Source organism: Chenopodium album, chromosome 1 (assembly GCF_948465745.1).
Source record: "Chenopodium album chromosome 1, dcCheAlbu1.1, whole genome shotgun sequence".
Classification (NCBI taxonomy): domain Eukaryota; kingdom Viridiplantae; phylum Streptophyta; class Magnoliopsida; order Caryophyllales; family Amaranthaceae; genus Chenopodium; species Chenopodium album.
Window position 1 is genome coordinate 57,448,491 of NC_137834.1, and position 25,250 is coordinate 57,473,740.

At 34.5% G+C, this 25,250-nt stretch overlaps 1 protein-coding gene and 1 pseudogene across 1 annotated transcript; both read left to right on the forward strand.

The window, feature by feature from the left end:
• Positions 1-4,172: 4,172 nt before the first annotated feature.
• LOC145633138 (uncharacterized) lies at positions 4,173-11,775 on the forward strand (annotated as a pseudogene).
• Positions 11,776-15,789: 4,014 nt separating this feature from the next.
• LOC145556463 (multicopper oxidase LPR1-like) lies at positions 15,790-25,013 on the forward strand. The gene is made up of 6 exons (XM_081618117.1): positions 15,790-16,233; positions 18,589-19,129; positions 19,807-20,142; positions 22,638-23,218; positions 24,403-24,503; positions 24,607-25,013. Exons 1-5 carry the CDS (start codon positions 16,036-16,038, stop codon positions 24,454-24,456), a joined length of 1,710 nt encoding a protein of 569 aa, XP_081474243.1. The 5' UTR covers positions 15,790-16,035; the 3' UTR covers positions 24,457-24,503; positions 24,607-25,013.
• Positions 25,014-25,250: the final 237 nt, after the last annotated feature.

Consider the following 25,250-nt stretch of genomic DNA (forward strand, 5'->3'; position numbering starts at 1 on the left):
TTGACGGTGTTTCAAGTTTTCTTCCTCCATCGAAGATGCTCAAGCTTTCTTCCTCCCTCCATTGAAGATGCTTAAGCTTTCGACCTCCCTTGAAGATGCTCAAGGTTTCTTCCTCCATTGAAGATGTTCAAGGTTTCGTCCTCCATTAAAGATGTCCGACCATATCCATTGCCACCGTATTCCCGGCAACAAAAGCCACTGAAATAAACGAAAACCCTAAGATTAACAGGCGAAACAAATTGCATGTTCAACCCTAAAGGGTAGGATTTTGTTTATCATCATCTTTGACTTGTCAATTGACCATTATCTCTCTTAATGTTCAATATTGAGTGATGAAGGAGTGATATATAATGTTTTATTAGGTAATTTTTTTGTTGTTATAGCAATTATACTAAATGAAATACATCATCGAAGAATATTACCTTTGGAACCCAATCTTCCTTTGATTTTTCGATTTTTGCTTTGATGTTCAACCCCGAAGGATATGAATATTACCGGTAACTCAATCTTCTGTTACCCCTCTAACGCTAGTTATCTGTCTTAGTTAGTATTGTTCACGTAGAGTTTACTTTAATACCCCTAGAAACCATCGTGAAATGACCTATATAATCTTATAAAACAACTTTTGTTAATATGGGATATAAACTTGGATTTTCTCCTATATTCAATTAGGCTTTTCACTTCATTAACTATTGTAATTGATATAATACATAGAATGATTTTGTGTGGATTGTATGTGTTTTTATCGATTGAAGCTGATCTTTATTGTTCGAAATTGATTTTTATTGATTTGATATTTCCCATTGCCAGTGGGTTCCTGTTGCATGTCTCAAATCTGGATAAAGGACAAGGGTCATGAGCTAGTTTAAAAATTTGTCACATTCCATGAACAATGAGCCACATTGATTCAGAGTAGTCTTCGTGTTGGTTTATGTAGCCAACATCATTTGTGGGATTAAGACATTCATGGAGAAGAAGAGAGTGGTTACAACATGTAGGCTTCTATAAGTATTTGGTTGGTTTGGCGAAAATAAGGTAGTTATATATGATGAATTCTGGTTTATAGTGGTTATGCCACACATGCTTCTCTATGAGATCTGCAACGCTGCACACATCACTCAAGTAAATAACGTATAAATGTGATTTAATTTGCAAGTATGTATTAGTGTTAATATTTCAGAAGAGCGAAGGGCACATAAAAATGGATTAATTTGAGTTCAACTGAACCCACAGTTAGCCTAATTTAATTTGAGTCCACCTTAGTTAATTTTTATGATTGACATTTTGTTAATATTGAAGTAGCGGGTTTGCCTTTATTTACAATATTCACAGCAAACACAACTACTTCAAGTAGAGGTTCAAAGTCGCTACTTGAAGTATTGGTTTTATTGTGAACTGTGTAATAAAATCTGCACTTATATAGTTATCTACATCTTTGCGACTAGAGCAACAATTTTTGTCAATCATAAAGATTAAGTTGAATTTTCCAATTTAATTTGACACAATATAGGCAATCCTAACTTAATGAACAACACATTCTTTCTCATCGTAGAATGTTATATTCTCTCTTATCTTGCTTGTCATTATTAGTCATGGTGCCGTTGATTTATTGGGTTTTCTATGTTGTGTCCTTCTAAATCGAAACTTATACACGGTGTCCTTAAGTTTAATTAACTTTATTAGTTTTAACCCTAAGTTAACTTAACGTTAAACACTGTTAATTGATTGCTAACTCCAATAATCCTACATGGAAAAGATAACTGATTCAATTAATCAACTAGGAATATTACGTTCTCTGACCAATAAATATTGATAAGGATTTATATCTACTGGAAAATTGTAGGGTTTTATCATAAAGAGGGCTATGTACTAATTTCTAATTTTCTATGTTCTCTGCATCCAAAGTGAAATGTTTATTGGACAACACCTAGTTAGACCTTGTGTTCCTATATAATCCTTTGTTAGCATCTTCACTTGTTGATGAGTTGTTGATCTTTTACCCTCAGAAACACTACCCTCATTTAGAGACTAGTATATGATGTGTGCCTACAAACATCACAAGAAGTCAGGTGAAGAAAACCAGCTCAAATACTTAAGTATATATGTATTTTCTATGTATTTTGTCCCTTTTTTCCTCTGTTTTTTGTACAGCTTGTTCTTGCTGTCTTTTTGTTTTTTTTTGTTTTTTGTGCAGCCTAGTTGTTAGCTTTGTTAGTGGCTAGCTTGTTGTATATATTGTAACCTTTTAGGTTTGCTGATCCCTAAGGTGATTGAGCGCCGTTTTTACTGAAATATCAGAAAAACATTCTCCAAATATTCCTCGAGAGAAAGGCAAACTCAACCTAAAAATCGAAGCTTTACAAGAAAACTGAACAAAATATTCAGTTTTCCACATCGGGCAAGGCACAAAATACGAAAGTGTAATGTTCTTGGTACCACAAGTAATATGTAGTAATCACATTTACATTGGCAACATCACAAATTAAGTTGAGAGTAAACCTGACATGGGCGGATCTATCCACGGGCCATGCGGGTCACGTGACCCACATGAAAAAAATAAGTTTCATTATCTACTAGCGAATCCTATTGCGGCTGACAAATTGTTGTTGTTCATCTTCATCCTTTGCAACTTAATGCTACTAACGTTTGTTAGACTGGGATTGGTTTGTTTAAGGGCCTTTAATGGTTTCAAGTTGTAGGATTGTTCATTTGGTATTTTTGGTGTTAAAACTTGAGTTTATTTATTTGGTTTGAGACTTTAAAGTTGTCAGAGTCAAAATGGGTTTTCTAAAACCACATGTCTACAGGTTTACAGGTTAATAGGTTTTAAAAGAAAGTTTTCCTTAGCCCTTTTTACGGTGAAGGTAATAGCTTAGATATTCCTCACTCGTATTTTTTTTTAAAAGTAAAAAGACAGGTTTTATACGGAAGGGAAAATCTAGGGTGTTACAATAAAATAGGAAATTAGGAGAATTAAAATGAAATTTATTTAACATATTTAGAAAATCTAAAAATTAGGTTATTTAATAAAAATCTGATTTTATAATTTAGAAAATCCAAAAATTACCTCTAGTAATTTTGGTTTTTATATTTTAATTAAAATAACAATTATTCTAATCAAAATAAATAATTAAAATCTACTTTTGTTATTTAAGAGAAACCTAAAACATTTAATAAATAATTAAATTTTAAAATACCAAATTTACTTTAATTAAATAAATAAAATAATATACTTTATTAAATTTAATTAAGAAATCCGAAATTGTGTACAGTAGTACATAATTTCTGTTTTTGCAACATAATTAAATAGGTAAATCATTTCAACAAATTTTTAAAATAAATTTGCTGCCAAAATTCAAATATTCCATTGGCTCCAAAATTCAAATAATCATTTAAACTACCAAAATATTCTTTTTTATAAAATAATTAATAATTATTTAGTTAGAAAATACGAATAAAAATACGGGGTATTACAGTTTATCCCCCTTTAAAGAAGTTTCGACCGAAAAATCATTCAAAAATTAATTTCATATTTAGACTCATGTACATCCCAGACAGACTCTTAAAGGTCACAACTGACTCCAAAGAGACTCAAAAATACTAAAAAATGACTCAAAAAACAAACTCGCGAAACTCTATCGCACTCTACCCCTTTGGAAAGAGTTACGAGGACGTAACTCGACGCTACCCCTTCCCTTAGTCAGATGACTTAGAGCTTTAATAACATCATTAAGCATAATAAAAAGCAATTAAATCAAAATTAAGCAATTAATTAAAAAAAAAACTAAAAACTAAAAAAAAAATCCAGCCACCCTTGCTAGCCCCCCTGACAGGCTAAAGTCGTATCACCTAATCAATAGTAATTCCTAAATCCTTAAACTAATGTAAATAGAGAAGTAGGGTCAAATCCCCAAGGAAACAAGTCTTTTTATTCCTAATTAATCTAAGCAATTTAAATTATTAAGTAACAAATAAATAATATTATGGTGCTATTCAAAAAATAATAATAATAATAATAATATTATGGTGAAAGGAATCTAAACTACGGAAAGTAAAAGTAGGGAAGAATAAAAATAGAGAAAATCAATGAATAAAAGACCTAGGGCATAGGTTCACCAATGATCTAATACACATTTGATGAAAGTTGCATATTGCATCAATCAAATATTGACATGAAGTTTGTGTACATTGCAAATTGCAGGTTCAAGCAAAGATACAAATTCATCTATGAAGAAAAACTTCCCACTGAAAAGCAAGTATGTTTATTTAATTTGGTTATGGTGCTGTGTTGTGTATTCTTGTTTCAAACAATATTCCGCCTTTTGAGCCATTGTTATAATTTTTTACCTTCTCACAGGAGTTAAAGAAGTTGCTAGAGTCATCAAAAGACCCTGAAAAAATTACAGAATTACAAAATCGCGTTGCTTTGATTGTAAGTATATTTGCTCCAAAATTTTTGTTTTATGAGCAGCTTTTGTGATGTCTGTTTCATTATTCTTTTTTCTTGGAGCTAATACCTTTAGGATGCGTTTGGTTGGGGGTATTCAACAAAGGGAATGGGAATCAACTGCCCTGATTCCCTTTGTTGTTGTTTGTTTGGCACTTTCTTTCATTCCCTTTACCCTCTCCATTACCCCAAATCCCTCCAACTTCATTCCCCACCCCCCCCCCCAAGACTTTTTGTTAGGCAAGATAGACTAGTATCTTTTACCATATCTTTGTAATTTACTTTGATATATTTTCCTAGATATATTTCCTATCGTATCTTAGGAAATAATACTTAGTTTCCTAGTTTTGATAGAATTAGGAAAAGATATTCCTTGTGGCTCAAGGAGTACAGCAGCTTGTATAAATATGCAATATGGTGGAATAATAAAGGCGAGCAATTGAGTTATCATATTATCATGGTATCGGAGCTACGGTACTAACAAAATTAAATTATTTTTTTTTTTAAAACAACAACCACCATGGGTGATACACCACCGCCACCACCACCACCTCCTAAAATTGAGCCTAACTCTCCCTATTACCTTGGACCTCAAGATCGTCCGGGTGATTTTATAACTAATCAAAGACTTAAACTTGACAATTTCAATGAATGGTCTCACGCAATTTATATTGCATTGTCTTCGAGACGCAAATTTGGTTTTCTTGATGGCACAATCATGAGCTATGCTCCTCCTTGCACAAAAGATGATTGGGTTACGATACAATGTATGCTCGTATCGTGGCTTATGAACACCATTGACCCGGAAGTTCGTTCTATGCTCTCCAACTATGACAATGCAAAGAAACTTTGGGATGATTTACATGAAAGATTCGGCCTTGTTAACGGTCCTCGCATTCAACAAATAAAATCCGAAATTAATAGGTGTGAGCAAGCAAAGACAATGCCAGTTGCGGTTTATTTTAGCAAGCTATCGGTTCTATGGGATGAGCTTGACAAACACGAGCCCTTGATTAATTGCAAGTGCGGTAAGTGCACGTGTGATGTCGGCAAACAACATGTACTTAGGCGTGAAGGTGATCGACTCCAACAGTTTCTACTTGGCCTATATTCTGATCATTATGCCGCCTTGCGCTCCACTCTTCTCTCTCAAGACCCTCTTCCTACTTTGAATAGGGCCTTTCAAACCATTGCTCAAGAAGAAAGAGTTCGAGGCATTGCTCACATCAAAGAAGAACCCCCAGAAGTAGTTGGGTTTGCTGTACGGATGGAGAACAATTCTAAACCTCGCTTATCTCGTGCCGAGAGAGCTGCGTTAGTGTGTAGTTATTGTCACAAGAAAGGACATGATACTACTACCTGCTTTGACAAACATGGCGTTCCTGCTTGGTACATCGAAAAATACAGCTCAAAGGAGGACAATAAGGGGGCTGGTCGTGGGAAAAATACCCCTGTCAAGGCCAATGCCACCCCTGCAAATCAGCCCACTCCTTCAACCCCTGCTGCTGCAACCCATGCTCACCAACTTCCGCACCTTACTGCCGAGCAATGGCAAGCCGTAATGGCTGTGATGGGTAATGCTACGCCTCCTTCACACCGTGTCAATGGTAAGTGGATAATAGACACCGGTTGCTCGCATCACGTAACTGGCGATTTATCACACTTGTTAGAATTGCGTGATGTCCCTCCTTGCAATGTAGGCCTCCCGGATGGCCAAAATGTAGTCGCCATGAAAGAAGGGGTCGTTAAATTAACGGACAAAATTACTCTTTACAATGTTCTTTTTGTTCCAAAATTAAATTGTAACTTAATTTCGGTTTCGCAATTGTGTTCAACAAATAATTGTGAAGTCATAACTAACTCTACAATATGTACTATACAGGACCAACGCACGAGGGAGGTGATTGGCACGGGTGATCTCAAGGATGGACTATATTATCTCCGGGAAGAAGCTTCTCTTGCAACAATATCGGTTGAAGACACCTTGAGACTTTGGCATAGAAGATTGGGTCATCCATCCGAGAAAGTTGTAAAACTACTTCCTTTTCTTAATAATTCTAGTGGTCATTTAAAAAAAAGATTGTGAAGTGTGTCATCGTTCTAAACACACTAGAGACAAATTTCCTTTAAGTGAAAATAAAGCTTCCCGTATTTTTGAGATTGTGCATTGTGATTTGTGGGGTCCCTATGATAAACCATCATCTTGTGGTGCTCATTATTTTTTGACCTTGGTTGATGATTACTCCCGTGCAGTTTGGATATATTTATTACTTGATAAAACGGAAGTGTTTAAAATATTTATGTCCTTTATTGCCATGATTGATAGGCAATTTTCTCAGAAAATAAAAATTGTACGAAGTGATAATGGCACTGAATTTTTTTGTTTGAAGAATTATTTTCTTGCCCAAGGAATTTTGTTTCAAACCTCTTGTGTAGGAACCCCTCAACAAAATGGTAGGGTAGAGAGAAAACACCAACACATTCTTAATGTTGCTCGTGCCCTTCGATTTCAGGGGGGGTTACCAATTTATTTTTGGGGGGAATGTGCTTTAGCGGCAGCTCATATAATTAATCGTACCCCATCTGTTCTTTTGGGTAACAAAACTCCCTATGAGATGTTATTTGGCTCTCCTCCTTTATTTAGTGAATTACGTGTGTTTGGTTCCTTATGTTTTGCTCATAACCAAAAGGCCAAAGGTGATAAGTTTGCAAGTCGTAGTAGAAAATGTGTATTTGTTGGCTATCCTTTTGGGAAGAAAGGGTGGTATTTGTTTGATTTAGACAAAAAGGAATTTTTTGTGTCCCGTGATGTACGTTTTTTTGAGGATATATACCCATATTTAGATGTCGAAACCACCAACATTGACATTGATAATGATGATATACATGCCACAATTAATTTGGGGGACAATATGGATAATTATCCAATTTTTGAGGATCATGATGATGGGCAGTCTCCAACCCCGCCACCTGCTGCCACTAATCCCACAGCCACGGCAGCAGATCGGGAAGGAGAGGAGGGTGGGGTCACGGCACCTACTTTATTAGGGCGTGGTCACCGCACAAAAATACCTTCGACCAAATATAAAGATGACTATGTCACTCATACTCACGTTGCTCGTAATAGTCCATCCGAAGCATCACTCAATCCAATTTCTCCACCTCCCTCAGGTATGCCGTATCCTATAGCACATTATGTTAGTTGTGATAAATTTTCTGCGAAACATCGAAATTTTGTTGCAGCTATAACAGGAGGCAAGGAACCACGATCGTTCAAAGAGGCAATGCAAGATGATGGGTGGAAAATGGCTATGAAAGAAGAAATGCGTGCTCTAGAAAATAATGGCACATGGACAATGGAGAAACTCCCTCCCGGGAAAAAGGCCCTTGGAAGTCAGTGGTTGTACAAAATAAAATACAATGCTGATGGAAGTATTGAACGATTGAAGGCAAGATTAGTTGTCTTTGGTAATCACCAAACCGAAGGCATTGATTATGATGAGACATTTGCTCCAGTTGTCAAGATGACAACAGTTCGTGCTTTTCTTGCTATAGCCGCCTCAAAGAATTGGGAGCTACATCAAATGGATGTCCATAACGCGTTTCTTCATGGTGACTTAAATGAGGAGGTATACATGAAGCTACCCCCGGGCTTCACCACGGATGAACCAGATCTTGTTTGTCGCCTTCGAAAGTCATTATATGGCCTCAAACAAGCCCCTAGGTGTTGGTTTGCCAAACTTACAACGGCATTGAAACACTATGGTTTTGTTCAATCCTACTCGGATTACTCCCTTTTTACTTTTACAAAGGGGTCGGTTCAACTTAATGTTCTTGTTTATGTGGATGATTTAATTGTTGCAGGGAACAATTCGTCGGCTTTGAAATTGTTCAAAAATTATTTGAGCACTTGTTTTCATATGAAGGACTTGGGAGTACTAAAATACTTTCTTGGTATTGAGGTTGCAAGAAGTAGTACCGGTTTATTCCTATCTCAACGCAAATATGCGCTAGATATAATCTCAGAATCGGGCCTTTTGGGATCGAAACCGGCCTTGACTCCGATGGAACAAAACCACCGCTTGGCACGCAGCGATAGTCCCCTGCTGGCAGACCCGGAACAGTACCGCAGGCTGGTTGGCCGGCTGGTGTATTTGGCCGTCACTCGGCCTGATCTTACTTACTCGGTGCATGTACTTTCACAATTTATGAAAGCACCACAGCAAGCCCATTGGGAGGCAGCAACCCGAGTAGTACGCTACTTGAAGAGCACTCCGGGTCAGGGAATATTACTACGGTCTGACAGCGATCTAACTCTCAATGGATGGTGCGACTCCGATTGGGCAGCTTGCCCCCTTACGCGTCGCTCATTATCTGGGTGGTTGGTTTTTTTGGGCCACTCACCAATAGCTTGGAAGTCTAAGAAGCAACCCACGGTAGCAACTTCTTCCGGGGAAGCTGAGTATCGTTCAATGTCAGCTTTGACGATGGAAATGAAGTGGTTAAAGGGACTACTCTTGAGTTTGGGCGTGCAACATCCACGAGCCATTCCAATTTTCTGTGATAGTCAAGCCGCGATACACATAGCTCAAAATCCGGTTTTTCACGAGCGCACTAAACATATCGAGGTTGATTGTCATTTTGTAAGGGATGCCATTCAAGAAGGCCTAATTATTCCACATCATGTCCGTACAAATGAGCAGTTAGCTGATATTTTTACAAAGGCATTAGGAAAGCCACAGTTTGACTATCTTCTTAGCAAGTTGGGCATCTTTGATCCGAGTGCTCCAACTTGAGGGGGGGTGTTAGGCAAGATAGACTAGTATCTTTTACCATATCTTTGTAATTTACTTTGATATATTTTCCTAGATATATTTCCTATCGTATCTTAGGAAATAATACTTAGTTTCCTAGTTTTGATAGAATTAGGAAAAGATATTCCTTGTGGCTCAAGGAGTACAGCAGCTTGTATAAATATGCAATATGGTGGAATAATAAAGGCGAGCAATTGAGTTATCATATTATCACTTTTCCATTCCCTTTCCTTAGCCACCACAGCACCACCATATCCAAACCAACCACCACCATCCTACCCTATCCCACCACCAAGCCACCATCGCCGCACCTCCACCATCCCTCGCCGGATCTTCCCTGCCCATCGTCGGAGCTCCCCCGTGCCTCGCCGGAGCTCTCCTCCCCCGAAAAACTCCCCCACTCCCCGCGAAAACCCTAAAAACCACCGCCTAACCGTCAACACCACTACCATCAACCGACCCAACTTCACCAACATCACCGCCCACCCAAATCACCCTAAACCCACTCGAAAAAACCCACGCACCCTCCCTGAAAACCACCCACCAAAATCTCCCAAAACCACCTCCCCGAAAACACCAACCAAAATCTCCCAAATTTGACCTAAACCCACCTCACCCAATTCGTCACAAACACCACCCATATCTCCAAAACCTCCATATCCACCATGAAAACCAAGCAACTAGATCTAATAAAAAAAATTTAAAAAAAAAAAATTGAGAGTGAAGAGGGCATCAACGACGGTAGAAGAGCAGCGAAAAAGGTGGGAAACGGTGGTAGGTCATGAGGAGGGTGGTGGCTAATGTGGTGGTGGTGGTAAGTGAATGGCAGATTTAAGGGGTAGCGGTGGATTGGTGGTTGTAGAAGGAGGAGGGTAGTGGTGGTTGAAAATCTGATTCCCTTTGTTTATGTAAAACAAACAATAATACAAAAATGAGGGATTAGCTTTCCTTTCTCCTCATTTCCCTTTGTTGATTCCATTCCGTTTCCCTTGTGTGAACCAAACGGCCCCTTAATACTTATGGATTTTTGGTTGTCATTTCATTTACTTGCTGATATGTGGGTTTTCATAGGGCAAACAAATGAAGTCAGACTCTACAAAACTCAGGAGAGACCAAATTCTTTCTGAACACAAAAAGAAGGCAAGGAAGTCAGACTCTACAAAACTCAGGAGAGACCAAATTCTTTCTGAACACAAAAAGAAGGCAAGGGAGCAGTAAACCAAGGAAAGTGTCCATATTTTGTAAAGAAATGTAATCTTTTTAATCTCCTTTTCTATTTTCTCTTCTCAAATTTGGGCTTTCTTACAACAACAACAACAACAACAAAAAAAAAAAAAAAAAAAAAAAAAAAAAAAAAAAAAAAAAAAAAAAAAACTATTTTCTTTGTTCAATATGCATTACTCAACCTTTTAATCCGTTGTTACCATGAGCCAATTTGGAGAAATATGGATGCACATGCTCATTTGATTTTCTTGTTACAGCTGCAATCCAATATCAGATTCTCTTGGAGAAGTTCAAAGAGCTCAAGGTATGTTCTGAAGGGGTTTATAGGTACTACGCAGCGGGAAAACATGAATCATATTCATACAGTACCTAATCCCAAGATCTAATGCATAACACATAAAGAACATATAATCGTACCTTTGAAGCGTGATTCCACGTGCGATCGAGCAAGAACAATGGGAGATAAAGAACCCCAAGCGTGATTCCTCTACTTAGTCCATGAGCATGGATTAAACCTCCACTAATGCTAGTTAGTTGTGACTGAACACTTCAATCAACCTTCAACGGAGGTTTGAGCCACGAACACACCACAACACCACCCACGCGCCACCACACGCGCCACCTGGGGAGGAGGGCCGTACGGACAGGGAGGAGAGAGAGAGGGCCGAGTAGAGATAGAGAGAGTTAGGGTTTTTTTTGGAAAAACTGGTTGTTTGTGTGACAATTCACTGTATGTCAATTGTTGTGTCAAGCAACCCTAGGCATGGTTTATATTTGTAGATCATATCTAGAAATAAAATCATGTCAAGTCCAAAACCCATTAGACACTTCTAACTATCCAAGCCCAATTATCAACATGGTATGTCATGTACTCATGAGGCCCAATAATGGACCTCTAACTTGTTTAACCCAATACTCTTATGTGTGACCTTGTAGGATCCATTCTATAAGGATTTGGGCCATTAAGCTAGCCCAAAGATCAATTGTCATATCTAGCACCAAACATTGACGATCCTATAGAATGAACTTATTATCTCCATAATAGTGATCCTTGATATATCTAGTAATTGCACTTATCGAAGACATAACTCCTTCATGTTCTTACCTCTTTCTTGTGATCGATACATTGGTGGATGATTAATAAATTATGTGTATCTATTATTAATTGAGCAATTATCTATAATCAGGAAAATGGTAAGCTGGATTCTTTTATGGAAAAGTAAGAGGAGGAGAAACGCTGCAAAGGACCATAGGTTCATGCCTTACAGGAGGTCTAACAATAATGAGTAACAAAATAACAACACAGCTCTCTTCCGATCCTTGACGAGCAGCCTCTCCTTCATTAAATTTCCATCTAATGGGGTGCATATAAGTATATATAACCTAGTTCTATTTTATCCACTTACTTTGACTATGTCATACTTGTTACAAGTACCTGACACATACAAGGAAATCTAATGCTCAGTCATATTCTAACTTTCTAAGGATTACATCTGACTGAGGTGACTGGAGAGTTATTAATGACTTATCTGTAGTATTCTCAGCTCTATATTTTGGACTTTACTGTCAATCTAGCGGTACATGGATTGTGAGTTCATGCATGGTGCTAGCTTAGGTATACATTATTTTTATTTTTTATTTTTGAATAATTAGGTATACATTAATTAATTAGGGCATATTAATTGTTTTGTTATTTTATTAATATTGTCTTTTTGTTTGTGTGGATATTTTTGAGGAAAAATTCACAACAATAATCCTAACTATGACCCCTCTTTCCATATTAATCCCAACTATAATTTATTCAAGTATAATCCAAATTTTAGCAAGTATTTTCTCAAAATGATCTGATTACTGGTTAAAACCTCCTGATTAGTGCTTATTATTTATTTTTTAATTCATTGCTTCTCTGAGTTCTCTCTCTTCTTCACCTGCCAGCCATGCGCTCTCTTCTCGCCATCAATAATTTCAAACCATTACAGCACCACCATGGTTAATTCCCACCATCACCTCCTTTAGTCCTTTCCAACTTTGTCCAGGCTCTTAGCCTACTTTTCATCGTAACAATAACACATTCCCAATAATTTTCAAGTTTTCTTCAGAGTACTTTTCATATATTTTTGCAATTTCGGCTTTTTATTTTCCGCTTTAGGGTTCTTTTAATTCATTTACCCATTTAATTTCACAATTATTCTATTTAATTCCTTTATTTAATTTTGGATCAAATAAAATATATAAGCCATACAGTATGAGTGAGAATGTGATTGTTGAAAAAGAGTCCAATTAGTCGGAAATAGGGTGGGAATTTTGCAGAAGTTTGTGGAAGAAGTGCATGCCGGTGGTCAACATTGCTTCAGTATTTTTGATGACTTGATATGCTCTTGAGAAATTAAAGTTGAAATGTTGAAATTACAGAAGACATGGTGGATATGGTGATTTTGCTTGGTTGGGTACGTAGGGCTATTTTAGAAGGGTGATGGTGGGAAAGGTTATTAAACTTGTTATTGGTGGCTAGTACGGAGTAGGAATTAGGCAGAAAGTGAGAACGAAAAAAAAAAAAAAAAAACCAACTCAAAATAGAAATGTAACTAGCTTAACAAGTTGCAGGTCACCTGGATCAATTTGGGAAGATACATCATATAGTTTGTATTATACTAGAATAATACATAGTTGGGATTAATTTGGGAAGAGTGGCCATAATTGGGATTATTGTTGTGAATTTTTCCTATTTTTGAGGGAGTCCGCATTCATCTTCGTGATAAACAAAATTTGTTTATCTAATGGCATTTTCGTAAATATATCAACAATTCACTCCAGTCAGCATGACATTTTTGTAAATAGATTAACAACTTTTATTAATATGCGGGTCCCACAAATGTTAACTTATTTACGAGAATGCCATGCTGACTAGAATTTTTTGTTAATTTATTTACGAAAATGCCATTAGATAAACAAATTTTGTTTATCATCAAGATGAACTTATATTTTCTCATTTGTCAGCCATGTTGATGAACAATGTAGCAATTAGCAAATATTCTTTACTATTGTCCTGTTTAGAACTTTTAGTTGTCGTCTGGGCGGCTAAGACTCGAACATAAGAGACATCAAATGGAACTAACTCCCAAGTGTCATTAGCAATGAGTGCATACTGTGCAGTGCGCATAGAATGAGAAGGAACAACTTGGGAGGACAGGAGAATATAGAGGAAGTGTATTGATAGACAAGTGGACCGGTAATATGTGATGTTAATTGGGCGGTCAGCAAAAGAAGGGAATAGATGGGCTTCAAGACAACACATTTGTTGGCCAGGGCTTGCCTGAGCTTAGAGAAAAAGCCCACATGTGATGTTGCTGATTATTTGTGTGTTGGGCTCATTAGGAAATGGAGTTGGACTACAATAAATAGGGAAGAGATTAAGATTTTTTTTTTTTTGACGGGGAGATTAAGATATTGAGATAGTGTAAAGACTAAAGAGCAAAAACTAACTTTGGATTAGTTTGGTCTACGGTATGCTCGGGGTCTATAAAATATTTCACTGACTTAGGATCCAAATAACAATATCCCTTATAAAGAAGAGCGTAGCCAGAAAATTAGGAAAGCACTCACAACCAAGATAAACATAGCAAGATATTTCTATATGTTGGATTCAGCAGGAGATTTTGGAAGTTATTGGTGCTTTGGTTGTGTGTCATATTCAGAAGGTTCCAAGGTCTATGGTTGCTCAAGCTCACTGTTTGGCAGGGAAGGCGCGTCGGCGTGATTTACTTTGTTTTCGTTGTTGTTTGTTTGTAAGTTCTTTTGTCAAAAAAAAAAAAAAATGATCAATCTATTTACAATGTATGAGATATATACGGCATTCACCCAAAAATGGTGAGGTAGAAAAGATTGAATAAGTATGGTTCTATAGCTAGCTAGCTCGAGTAAGTGATCATGTTTTAAATTTATTGTTATCGAATTTTGTCTATCATCACTTTGAAAATATTTTATATTAGTATAATATAAAATAAATTTTCAACCATATTTTTAATAAATGATTAAATACCTCAGGTTTATTTTTTCATTGGATGAATCCAAGTAAATTAGAAATTATTTTCAATAAAACTCACATAATATATTTAAGATTAGATGGAAAGGGATATTGCCAAACACAAGAATGAATAAGATTGAAATGTTTATCAAAATTATGAATTACATCTTGAAATTAACAATAAAAGTTTAATCAAGGATTAAATTGTGAGCTATTTGAAATATTGTTGACATAAATGAGATATTATTATGAATTTAGGTTTTCAAATGTGTTTTAGTAGGGAAGAGGTCGTTAATCACATTTATGAACAACATTTATTTGTGTGTATGTTTGTCGGTACATTCTAAAAATCTTGCAAGCAGGAAAAAAAAGTTAGGTGACGACTCTTAAAAGTCTGGAGGCAATGGTTACAAACCCCTCTCTATTCGTGCTCTCTTCCCCTAATTATCATTCATACTCTACTTTTTTTTTTTAATGTTTGTGTTTAACTCTTGAAAATTGAAATGAATTATTATTGTGATTGAGTGCCACTAAATAATTTAAAACATAAGTTTTTAATAAATATAAAGGTGATATATGTAAACTTTCAATTATTGTATGAATTTATTTTTATGAGTGATATCGATAATGTGTTATGAAAGTATAACAAATCTCTTGCATTTATTCATCATTCTCTTAGGGTTTAGGGGAGGGAATAGAAAGAGGTGTGAAGTTTCATGGCTGTTTGAGAGCTTATTATCATCAAGGTTTAATCTATTCTCTATAGTGAATTGGTTAGTTTTCTCCCGATCGAGTTCCCGTGGTAATTTCCTTGTTTTGTTGCATGTTTTTTTTTTTCGTTCTTTGTTGTTCTTGATTGTTGTTTATTGCAAACTTGTTAGCACATACTCGCATATATTAAGGTCACGTTTTTTTTTTTTTTTTTTATTGTATTTTTCTGCTATGGTCACTTCTATTCTACTCTGATGATATCTGCTCTTTTTTGCACATCCCTGTACTAATAATATTTATAACATATACAACCTTTTTATTTAATTTTTATTATTTTCTCCGTTTGTGATCTTTACCATTTTCTTAAATAATTTACCACTCTTACATACAAACTTGCCCTTCCATCAAGCAAAGTACAAATTCTTTCCTCTAATCCATCTTGAATACCTAAATAATAGTGGTGTGAACTAATCTCCTTTTCATTGACAATTCTAGTTAAAACCCATATTAAACAACAAAAATTTAATAATAGGAATCTAGTGTAAAAAGATAGGTAGACCAATGAGTATAGTCACAAATTTAATGCATGGTTGTATGACTGTCCACAGCAGCTCTCTTTCTTTTTAGTAAAATAATTGGCATTTTCTTCAAATTTATTTTTAGTCCTCTAAAAAAAGATCCTAATTCTTTCTGTCCAAAATACTGGAATACTCTGTCTATTTTCCACTACCCTTTATATTCTCTGAATTCTCTCAACACTTAAAATTCATAACCATCTTTTCTTTCTCCACATCTTTCTCATAAAATCAGTAAAAATGATTAAATTTATGATTTTTCTGCTCTTTTTGGGAGTAATTAGAACAGGGGTTAACTCCCAGAATCTAATTAGTACCAACAAATTAAGGTTATTTGTTGATGAACTTCCTGATATGCCCAAGTTATTTGGGTATGAAGTTGTTCATGGTAAAGCTGTTCCTACTTCTTTGAAAATTGGCATGTTCCAGAAGAATTGGGTTAGTTCTTAATCTCCCTTGCTTTTATACTAATTATGGTTTTTAATCAAGTTTTTCTTTATTGTATCTGAAATTCTATTTTTGGACATTGATTATGGTGAAATGTAATGAGATTTATATTAGTTTAAGATAATTAGGTGTTTTCCTGTTGTTTTGCTATGCTCTGTTTCTAGTTTTTAGTGGTGTTTATTTTTAATGCAGTGAGCTAGAAATTAGATTAAGGTTAGTTGATAATTGATATGGATTAGGAGGGTCACATAATATATATGAGACTGCTGTAGTATTTTATTTTATTTAATTATTTATTATAATGTCTGAAATTAGATAAAGGATAAGTCACTAAAAATTTTAATTTCAAACTTCTGCTGAAGATTGGAAAAAATGTAAAATAAGATACAACATCTTAATTTTTGCATTATTGACCCATCTAACTTTAATCATTTTATTTTTTATTTTTTATTTTTTTATTGGTGTATAATATTCAGTGTAACTGGGTAAATATATACTAGTAAGTTATTTTCTAGTTCTCAAAAAAAAAAAATTATTTTCTTATTTAGTTCAAGGTATATTTTCAATATATCCCTTTTTTTTTTTAATTACTTTTGACTATTTATAGACATTGTATTGATGGCCATGATGGGTGTGCTAGTCAAACTGTTGTATTAAACTCCAAATAGACACATAATTGTTGTCAATCATTGCTTTCCAGTTAAATGATTTTTTTAGTTTAAATACTACCTCCGGTCCAAATTACTCGCAACTTTGGAATATTTTATATCTCACAAATAATACCCCAAAGTTGCGAGTAATTTGGACCGGAGGTAGTATAAATAATAAACTTACCTAACTAGCTAGAACTATGAACTCTATATTCTTAGATTAGAGGAGAAGGATTCGAAATGAAACAGAAGTTAAATTAGTATGTAGTTACAAGTTGAAATGTTATTGGTCCTTTGAGATATAATTCCTGTTTTTGCTGATAATCTTTAAGATAGATATAATTGAGTGTTCACGGGCTTTGGCCTTGATCAAGTAACGTCTTTATTTGAACCCTAGTAGTCAGTGATTTTGTTGTTTCTATCAATTTATGTCCGTTAGCTTACAACCTAAATTGTGATTGTACAAGTACTAGACAATATCACACAACCATATGATGCTAAAATTCTGTTTATATTGATTTGTCCGATATAACAATTTACCTTTGCCCTATATATTGGGTGTGTGTTATAATATTTAATCTTAGGAACATGTATAATTAAAAGGATTTCGACTTTGAAGTAACAATTTGTTGAAAAATTAAACGGAGAATAGCTTAGTATTATAATTAAGATACGAGTAAATTCTTGTATTCCATCCAATTAAAATTACTCCGTAAAATTTAGAGTACGTTTAACTACCTTAGTAAAAAAATTTGTGCCAAAGGTCAAAGCCACATAAATGTTAGCAAACTTATCTTACTTAAAATAAGCAATATGGTGAAAGTCGTGCAAGTAAATTATGAATTTAAAGTGCTTCGTTGTATGGACAAAGTATCAAGTTAATAACTACTCTACATCATTATGATTGTAAGCAAATTTATATAGCTAATTAAGCAGGTAAGCATTAAGCAGTAGATATAGATTTTTAAATGATACTTTAATTTGAGAGTTTTAAGTACAAAATCATCTCGAGGTGTTTTGTCTTTGAGATTAGAGGTGTCAATTCGAATATCTAGATTGACTTTGATCATGTTGAATCGGATTATAATTTTAAATTTGACTCCTGCTAACTTATTGTGTTCACATGAATCAAAATTTAAATCGGATATTTTTCAGATTAATTTTAAATCTAATCGAATTGGGTGTGATTTTGACACCTCTACTTGAGAGTGAGAAAGAAAAAGATATCATAGTTCATTTTATAGTAGTACAAACATATAAAACAAGATTGGGATCCACATGAAGCTGGACTTGATGATAATATCGTGGAAAATACAAGTCTAGTTTACAATAGTCCATGAGGGCCATGCAAAAGGCGACAATTTTACGCTATCCACATAAGATTAGAGTGTCGTACTACTTTCTACTATTTGTAACATGTTGCTAACTTTGCAAATTAATTAGTAACGAACTAAGATTGTTCGGTTTAACTTATTAATTAAATTTACATGTATGCGATGCATATTTCAAATTTCAAATAATATGTATGATTACCTTTTAAAAGAGCTTGTAAAAATTGGCTTATAGAAGAATAGTGATGAAACTGTGACATAGTTACATAATTATGCAGCGTTGCAAAAAAAAAAAAAAAAAAAAAAAAAAAAAAAAATTACAATATGTTATTGCTAATTGTAACATATAATTTCATGATTTTCAGAAATTTCATAGAGATCTTCCACCAACACCGGTTTTTGCCTATGGTACTTCCAAGAGAACGGCAACAATTCCGGGGCCAACAATTGAGGCCCTCCACGGCGTGGACACTTACATAACATGGGAAAATAATCTCCCTAAGAAGCACATCCTTCCATGGGACCCAACCATACCAACCGCGATGCCACAAGATCACCAAGGGGTTCCCACGGTGGTGCACCTCCATGGAGGGATCGACGAGCCAGAGAGTGATGGTCATGGACACGCGTGGTTTACCAAAGGGTTTAAAGACCGAGGACCTCGTTGGACTAAGAAAATGTACCATTATCATAACCAACAACAACCAGGAAATATGTGGTATCATGATCATGCAATGGGATTAACTAGGGCTAATCTTTTGGCTGGATTAATTGGGTCTTATATTATTCGACATCCACAAGTCGAGGATCCTCATAAATTGCCTTCTGGAAATGAATTTGATAGGGTTTTGGTTGTTTGTGATAGAGATTTCTATAGAAATGGATCCCTTTACATGAATACCACTGGTAAGTTGTTACATGCACCTTTATTTTCGTACGATTACTTCCTCCATCCATTTTAATTTTTAAATTGCAACCTGTGTTTTTTTTTTTATTGTCACATAATAAGTTTTTGCAAATTATAATTATTGCGAGTCATTTTTTGATTATTTGTGCTAATGCACGAGTTTTGAGTTATCCTCGAACATGGTTTGTCTATTTTATTATTTTCAAATTACCTTTATTTAGTTGTAACTTATTCCAAATGTCACATGAAAGAAAAAATGTTACAACGTTTTTTCTAGAAAAGTTTTCTTGCTCAAAATAAATAAATTTCTTAGGTCATGTTTACATACAAATAAAAGGTAAGAAAATGATTTACTAAACAATATAGAAGCAATTCATACATTATTCTCATTGATTTATTTATTTTTAAATAATAATGACTGTTACAGTACAATTTTCTCTCTCAATCAAAATGATCTTATGTATTTCAATAATTTAATTGTTCTATTTTAATTAATGCATTGTAATAAAATTGCAACTAAATTATTTGGATAGCACAACGTATTATTAATTTCACCAAGTTAAATAAATATCACTTACTATAACATACTACGTAATTATATATGGTACACAAAAAGTGGGATATAAGATTTATTTTCGATTATTCTAATGCTAAGCTTGGATGATTTGTTAAACAGGTAACAACCCAAACATACACCCACAATGGCAGCCAGAATATTTCGGAAACGTAATAGTAGTAAACGGAAAAGCATGGCCGTACATGGTGGTTCAACGTCGGAAATATCGATTTCGAATCATCAACACGAGCAACGCTCGTTTTTTCCGATTCTACCTAAGCAATGATCTTCCATTCATTCATATAGGATCTGATTCAGCTTATCTAGATCGACCCACTACGAGTAAGACTAAGCTTGTGGCTCCCTCAGAGATTTCTGATGTTGTTATCGACTTTTCGAAATCGAAATCAAGCGTTGCTGTGCTTGCTAATGATGCTGCTTATCCTTTTCCATCAGGTAATTATTGTGCATGTTTTTCTTTGGTGTTTTCCAGCATCTTCTTCATTAGTGTTCTTGAAAGTGGACATTGGATGTTCTACTACTAACATACTTTTGTTGAAAGTTTCATGTGGTTTCCATGGTAAAGTATTGATTAATTTTGTTAATGGGCGACTAAGTTAAGTGCTTAGTGGCCTAATTGGTTTTGTTAATCATGATTAACCTAACATTGGTTATGAAAAGACACAAGTGCTTAAGAATGATTATGGTATATATTACCATAAATTTTCTTAAGCACTTGGTACTTCTATCAATTATTTTATGTATGTCATGTTCAAATCTCATTCATCTCTCTTACGAAAATTATATGTTATATTAATATAACGTGATGTTTGACTTGTATGAAGTTACTTTGTATTTTTTGAATGATCGAGTTGATAATTTAGCGTGATGTCTAAGCATGTATGAAGTTTTCAAATCTCATTCACAGCTCTCATAAAAATTGAATGCTCTATTAATTTAACACAATTATAATAGAGAATTCTTGTAAAGTTATTTATTATTTGTTACAATATTAGATTGAATTGAAATAACATGACAACTAATTCTAAATAGAATAATATAAAAAGTGATAGTATAATTTGACAACTGGGATTAGTTTTTTCCACAACTTTAGTCTTTTACTAAGCAGCTTAGTCAGCTTCACAACTTTACATGATTACACCTTACAAAGTTACAATAATAACTATTTGACCAAACAAAAAAGCCATCACCCTGAAAATGGATTAATATTTGGTCATAGATATACTTAGTGCCTAGTGGCATGCACGCAACAAACAACAAGTAATGGGTCGATTAGCATGGCTTAATGGGGCCATTTTGGAATTAAGCTAACTGCTGGAAAACCATTAGATTTGAATGTATTTTGGTACATTAGTTGATAGACACGTCATATTTGTTTAGTGGGTACGACCTGAAATCATTTTATATTTTCTTGATGTTTTTAATATTTACTAAGTAGTTTAATTGGTTAAAATTGGTATTTAAGATTTGAAATTGAATTCTGTCTATATAATTGTCTTCACAGTTTTCTAATTTTTTCTAAGGTAAAAGAAGATGTTTTTTTTTTGGGAAATTCTCAATGGTAGCCTCCCACTATTGCTTATTCTCAATAGTAGCCAATTTTATTTTTTGGATTCTCAATGGTAGCACTCTACTTTTTAAAATTGCAACTGTAACCTTATTACCTCTAAACCGTTAAAATCCGTTAACTTTAACTATTATCAAACATTTTATCTCTCTTAACCCTTAACTATTTTCTCTCTCCTCCCTTTCATTCCATGGCAGCCATCTCAAACCCCAAACCCTCCACCACAATACCCTCCACAGTCCACATACACCCACCCCTTCTATGTCCTACTTCCACCGCAATGCCACCCCTTCAGGTCAACTAAACCAGCTACACATAAACAACCACCAAACAACCACCATGTACAACTACAGCAGCCTACAATAACCACCATTTGCCACCTCTCTTGACTCCAATCCACAACAACGGCCACACAAATTGCGGCTTTCACACCAACACCACTATCATAGCCCCAACGCCGCACCTCAACTGCTTGAAATTCAACAAAAATGGAGGTCGATAAATCCACAATTTCTTTCAATCACAATCATAAAAATTAACCCCAATTAAAACCCTAGAATTTGATGAAAATCATCTTCATTTTTTCTCGCACAGATTCAACGTTGGATTCAAATCAAGTTCCTGTATAATTCTCTCTCCAATCCCCTATTTCGGCCACATTGACGCATATAATTCAAATTTAACGGCGACGACAATTGAGATGAAGAGGAAGATAAAATTAAAGCATGCAAAGAGGGGATAGGGGAAAGAGGACGGCCGAGTGGGGTGTCGAACGACAGGGAGAAACACCGGTGGATTATTGGTGGAACCGTGGAGGGGGAATGAGAAAGTGGTTGGGAGGGAGGGGGAGGGTGGCTGGGCAGTGAAGGGGAAGGGGTGGGTATTAGTATTTATTTACTTACTTTTTATATATATAAAAAATAACTTTAGTTTAAATTAAGTTAGATTCTTAAAATAAAAAAATAAAAAATAAAAAATTAGATTTAACAGAAATTTAACGGAAAAATATCATTAAGGTTACGATTGCAACTTTTAAAAAGTAGAGTGCTACCATTGAGAATTCAAAAAAAAATTGGCTACCATTGAGAATAAGCAATAGTAGGAGGCTACCATTGAGAATTTCCCATTTTTTTTTACTATCTCACTATTTAGAGAAACTATACATTTTGCATAAACAGTTCAAAGCCGGTTGTACATTGGCATAGCAAAAGATTATGAGCAAAACATTAGATAAGCTAAGGGTAGACATATATATGGCTTGTTTTGTTTTGTATGTATAAGACTAGTTAAATTGGTCACATTGCCTCAATTTTATAAGGTAAAATTATCTTTGATTTACTAGAATTGTGTTTTCATTACATAGGGGATCCTGTAAACGATGTAAACAGCAAGGTGATGAAATTCATCATCAAAGATCACCATGTAAATGACCCGAGCCACGTACCGAAAAGGCTAGTCAAGTACTCGTCACCAAATCTATCCACTGCTTTGAAAACGCGCTACATTGCTATGTATGAGTACACAAGTCCATCCGATGAACCCACCCATCTCTTCATCAATGGTCTATCATTCGACGCTCCAGTGACTGAATTCCCTAAGGTCGGGTCTAGTGAGGTGTGGTACGTTATCAATCTAACAGAGGACAATCACCCGTTACACGTCCATTTCGGGTTATTTAAGGCATTGGAGCAAACAAAATTGTTGGATTTTGACAAGTTTCAAGATTGTATGGCAAAAAAGAACAATGCAGAGAAGTGTAACGTACACAAACATGCACGAGGTAAGAAAAAAGCTGTGCCAAGGCATGAAAGAGGTTGGAAGAATGTGTACAAAATGAAGCCAGGGTATATGACCAAGATATATGTGAGATTTTCTCACGTCCATTCTAACGTATCCTACCCCTTTGATGCTACCAAGGAGCCTGGTTACGTCTATCATTGTCATGTACGTATTCTTATCCCTATTCTCTTACATAATACTTAAAACATACAACGTAAATTTAATTAGCTTAGCTATGTTAGGCAAGTTAACATGTGTGATGTGTCTCTAGTTTACAGTTTGTGCTTCTAGCTCATGTTGACTTCGTAAAATTGCACGTATCTTTTCATTTATGCATAGAATCATGCTTACAAAGTTCTATCCACATTTCTAAATGGTTATTTGATTTTTACCAAAATAAATAAAGAATAATTATAAAAAAATAAAAAATAAAAAAAAAAAAACAAAATTGACTTTGATAACCTCCTCTTTATTTTCTTTTACTTTACCACCAAAAAAAAAAAAAAAAAAAAAAATCTAAAAATTGGTTTCCACCACCAGCTATCAAAAAAACCCGTTAAATGTAATGGTTAACTTTTTGTTATTCAATTGTCTCTAAAGGTTTTGGAGTCATTTTGCCTTATATGATCCGATTTGTGGTTGAAATTGACAAAAAAAGTAACAAAAATGCTTCGTTTTTCTTACTCAAAGAACCTCGTTTTGCGTGAAACACACAAAACGAGGCACTTTCGATAATTTTTTTGTTAATTTCAACCTTAAATTAGGTCTCTTAGGGTCTTAATGACCTCTAAAACATCAAGATACCATGTTTTTGGTACGATAATCAAAGATTTGTTTTTATTCCATTAGACTTAAGACGACAAGTGGTAAAAAAATAATTTTTGGTTTTTTTTGCGGTAGTAAAATAATAAAGAAAAAAAAATGTAGACGATAAAATTCAATATCGGGCTATTTTTTTGTGGTAAAAATCAAAATTTACTTTCAATATTACAACAAATTGATATTTACCGCACACTATTCATACATTAACTTGATTACAGCAACAAAGAAGTATTATTTGTGAGACATAAAATATTCCTTTGTTGCGAGTAATTTATAACGGAGGGAGTATATAAATCAAACTTATTGTGTAATACTCTGTTGTATTAGTTCAATTTAGAAGTTTCATTTTTATAGAGTATACTTTAATTTACGTATATCAATTATCGGTTTACAAATATAAAGTGCATATAATTGTCAAATGTGTCAATCAGCCTGATATTCAGGAACCGGGATAATATTTTGCATAACGAAATGCTCTTCATATGAAATTACAATTAACTCAAATTAAATGGCTTTACAACTTGCAGATACTAGATCACGAAGACAACGTCATGATGAGGCCGTTTAAGTTGGTAAATTAGAATTTGGAGGACGACCTGAGATCTCATTTTATTACAGATTAACAGAGGTACAAGCTAAAATTTTCAAAATTTTCAAACATTTTATTATTTGTTTTCTTTAATTTGTATTATGTTCAATGAATGCTGACCCTAAATATCTGGGATTTGCAGGAAAATTACTTGGTCATAAATCAAAATGGCCCCCAAATCATCAACTATGCATGTCTTCTTTGAACCAAGTCAAAGTTGTATGTACAAGTATGATGTGGAATGGCAAACTTCCATACAAGGGTTTGTGTACAATTGCAACATGCTAAGTTAAGTTAGTGTAAATCAAATAAAGAATGGTCAAATTCTTCAAGGGATGACTTTAATGTGAGTGAGACAAATAAAATACAAGTATAATGCAAAATATACTTAACTAGTTGTTAATTTGTTATACTAGCTAGATCTATTAGTGTGAAACAATAGTTCAAAGAGTTTTCTTATGCTTGTCATAGTGAGTAAACTATTTTTATTCTATTAGTGAGTAAACAATATGTTTATCTTCGTTGCTAATGAATGACCCTCTTTTACCATGACGATTTTCTCATTATTTTTTGGGGGTAATATTGTGAAAAATCCTAAACTTGATTGTTTATTACAATTGATTGTCTTCCTTATCAAGTCAAACAATCCCTTACACCTAAGCAAGTCAAATAATCCCCCACGTTAATTTAGGGTTTTAAATATTCAAAACGAAATTTTATGAATCACATTCACATGCACCTAATCAGGATCTCATAGATATAAAAATATCTTTGGAAAGCCTTAGA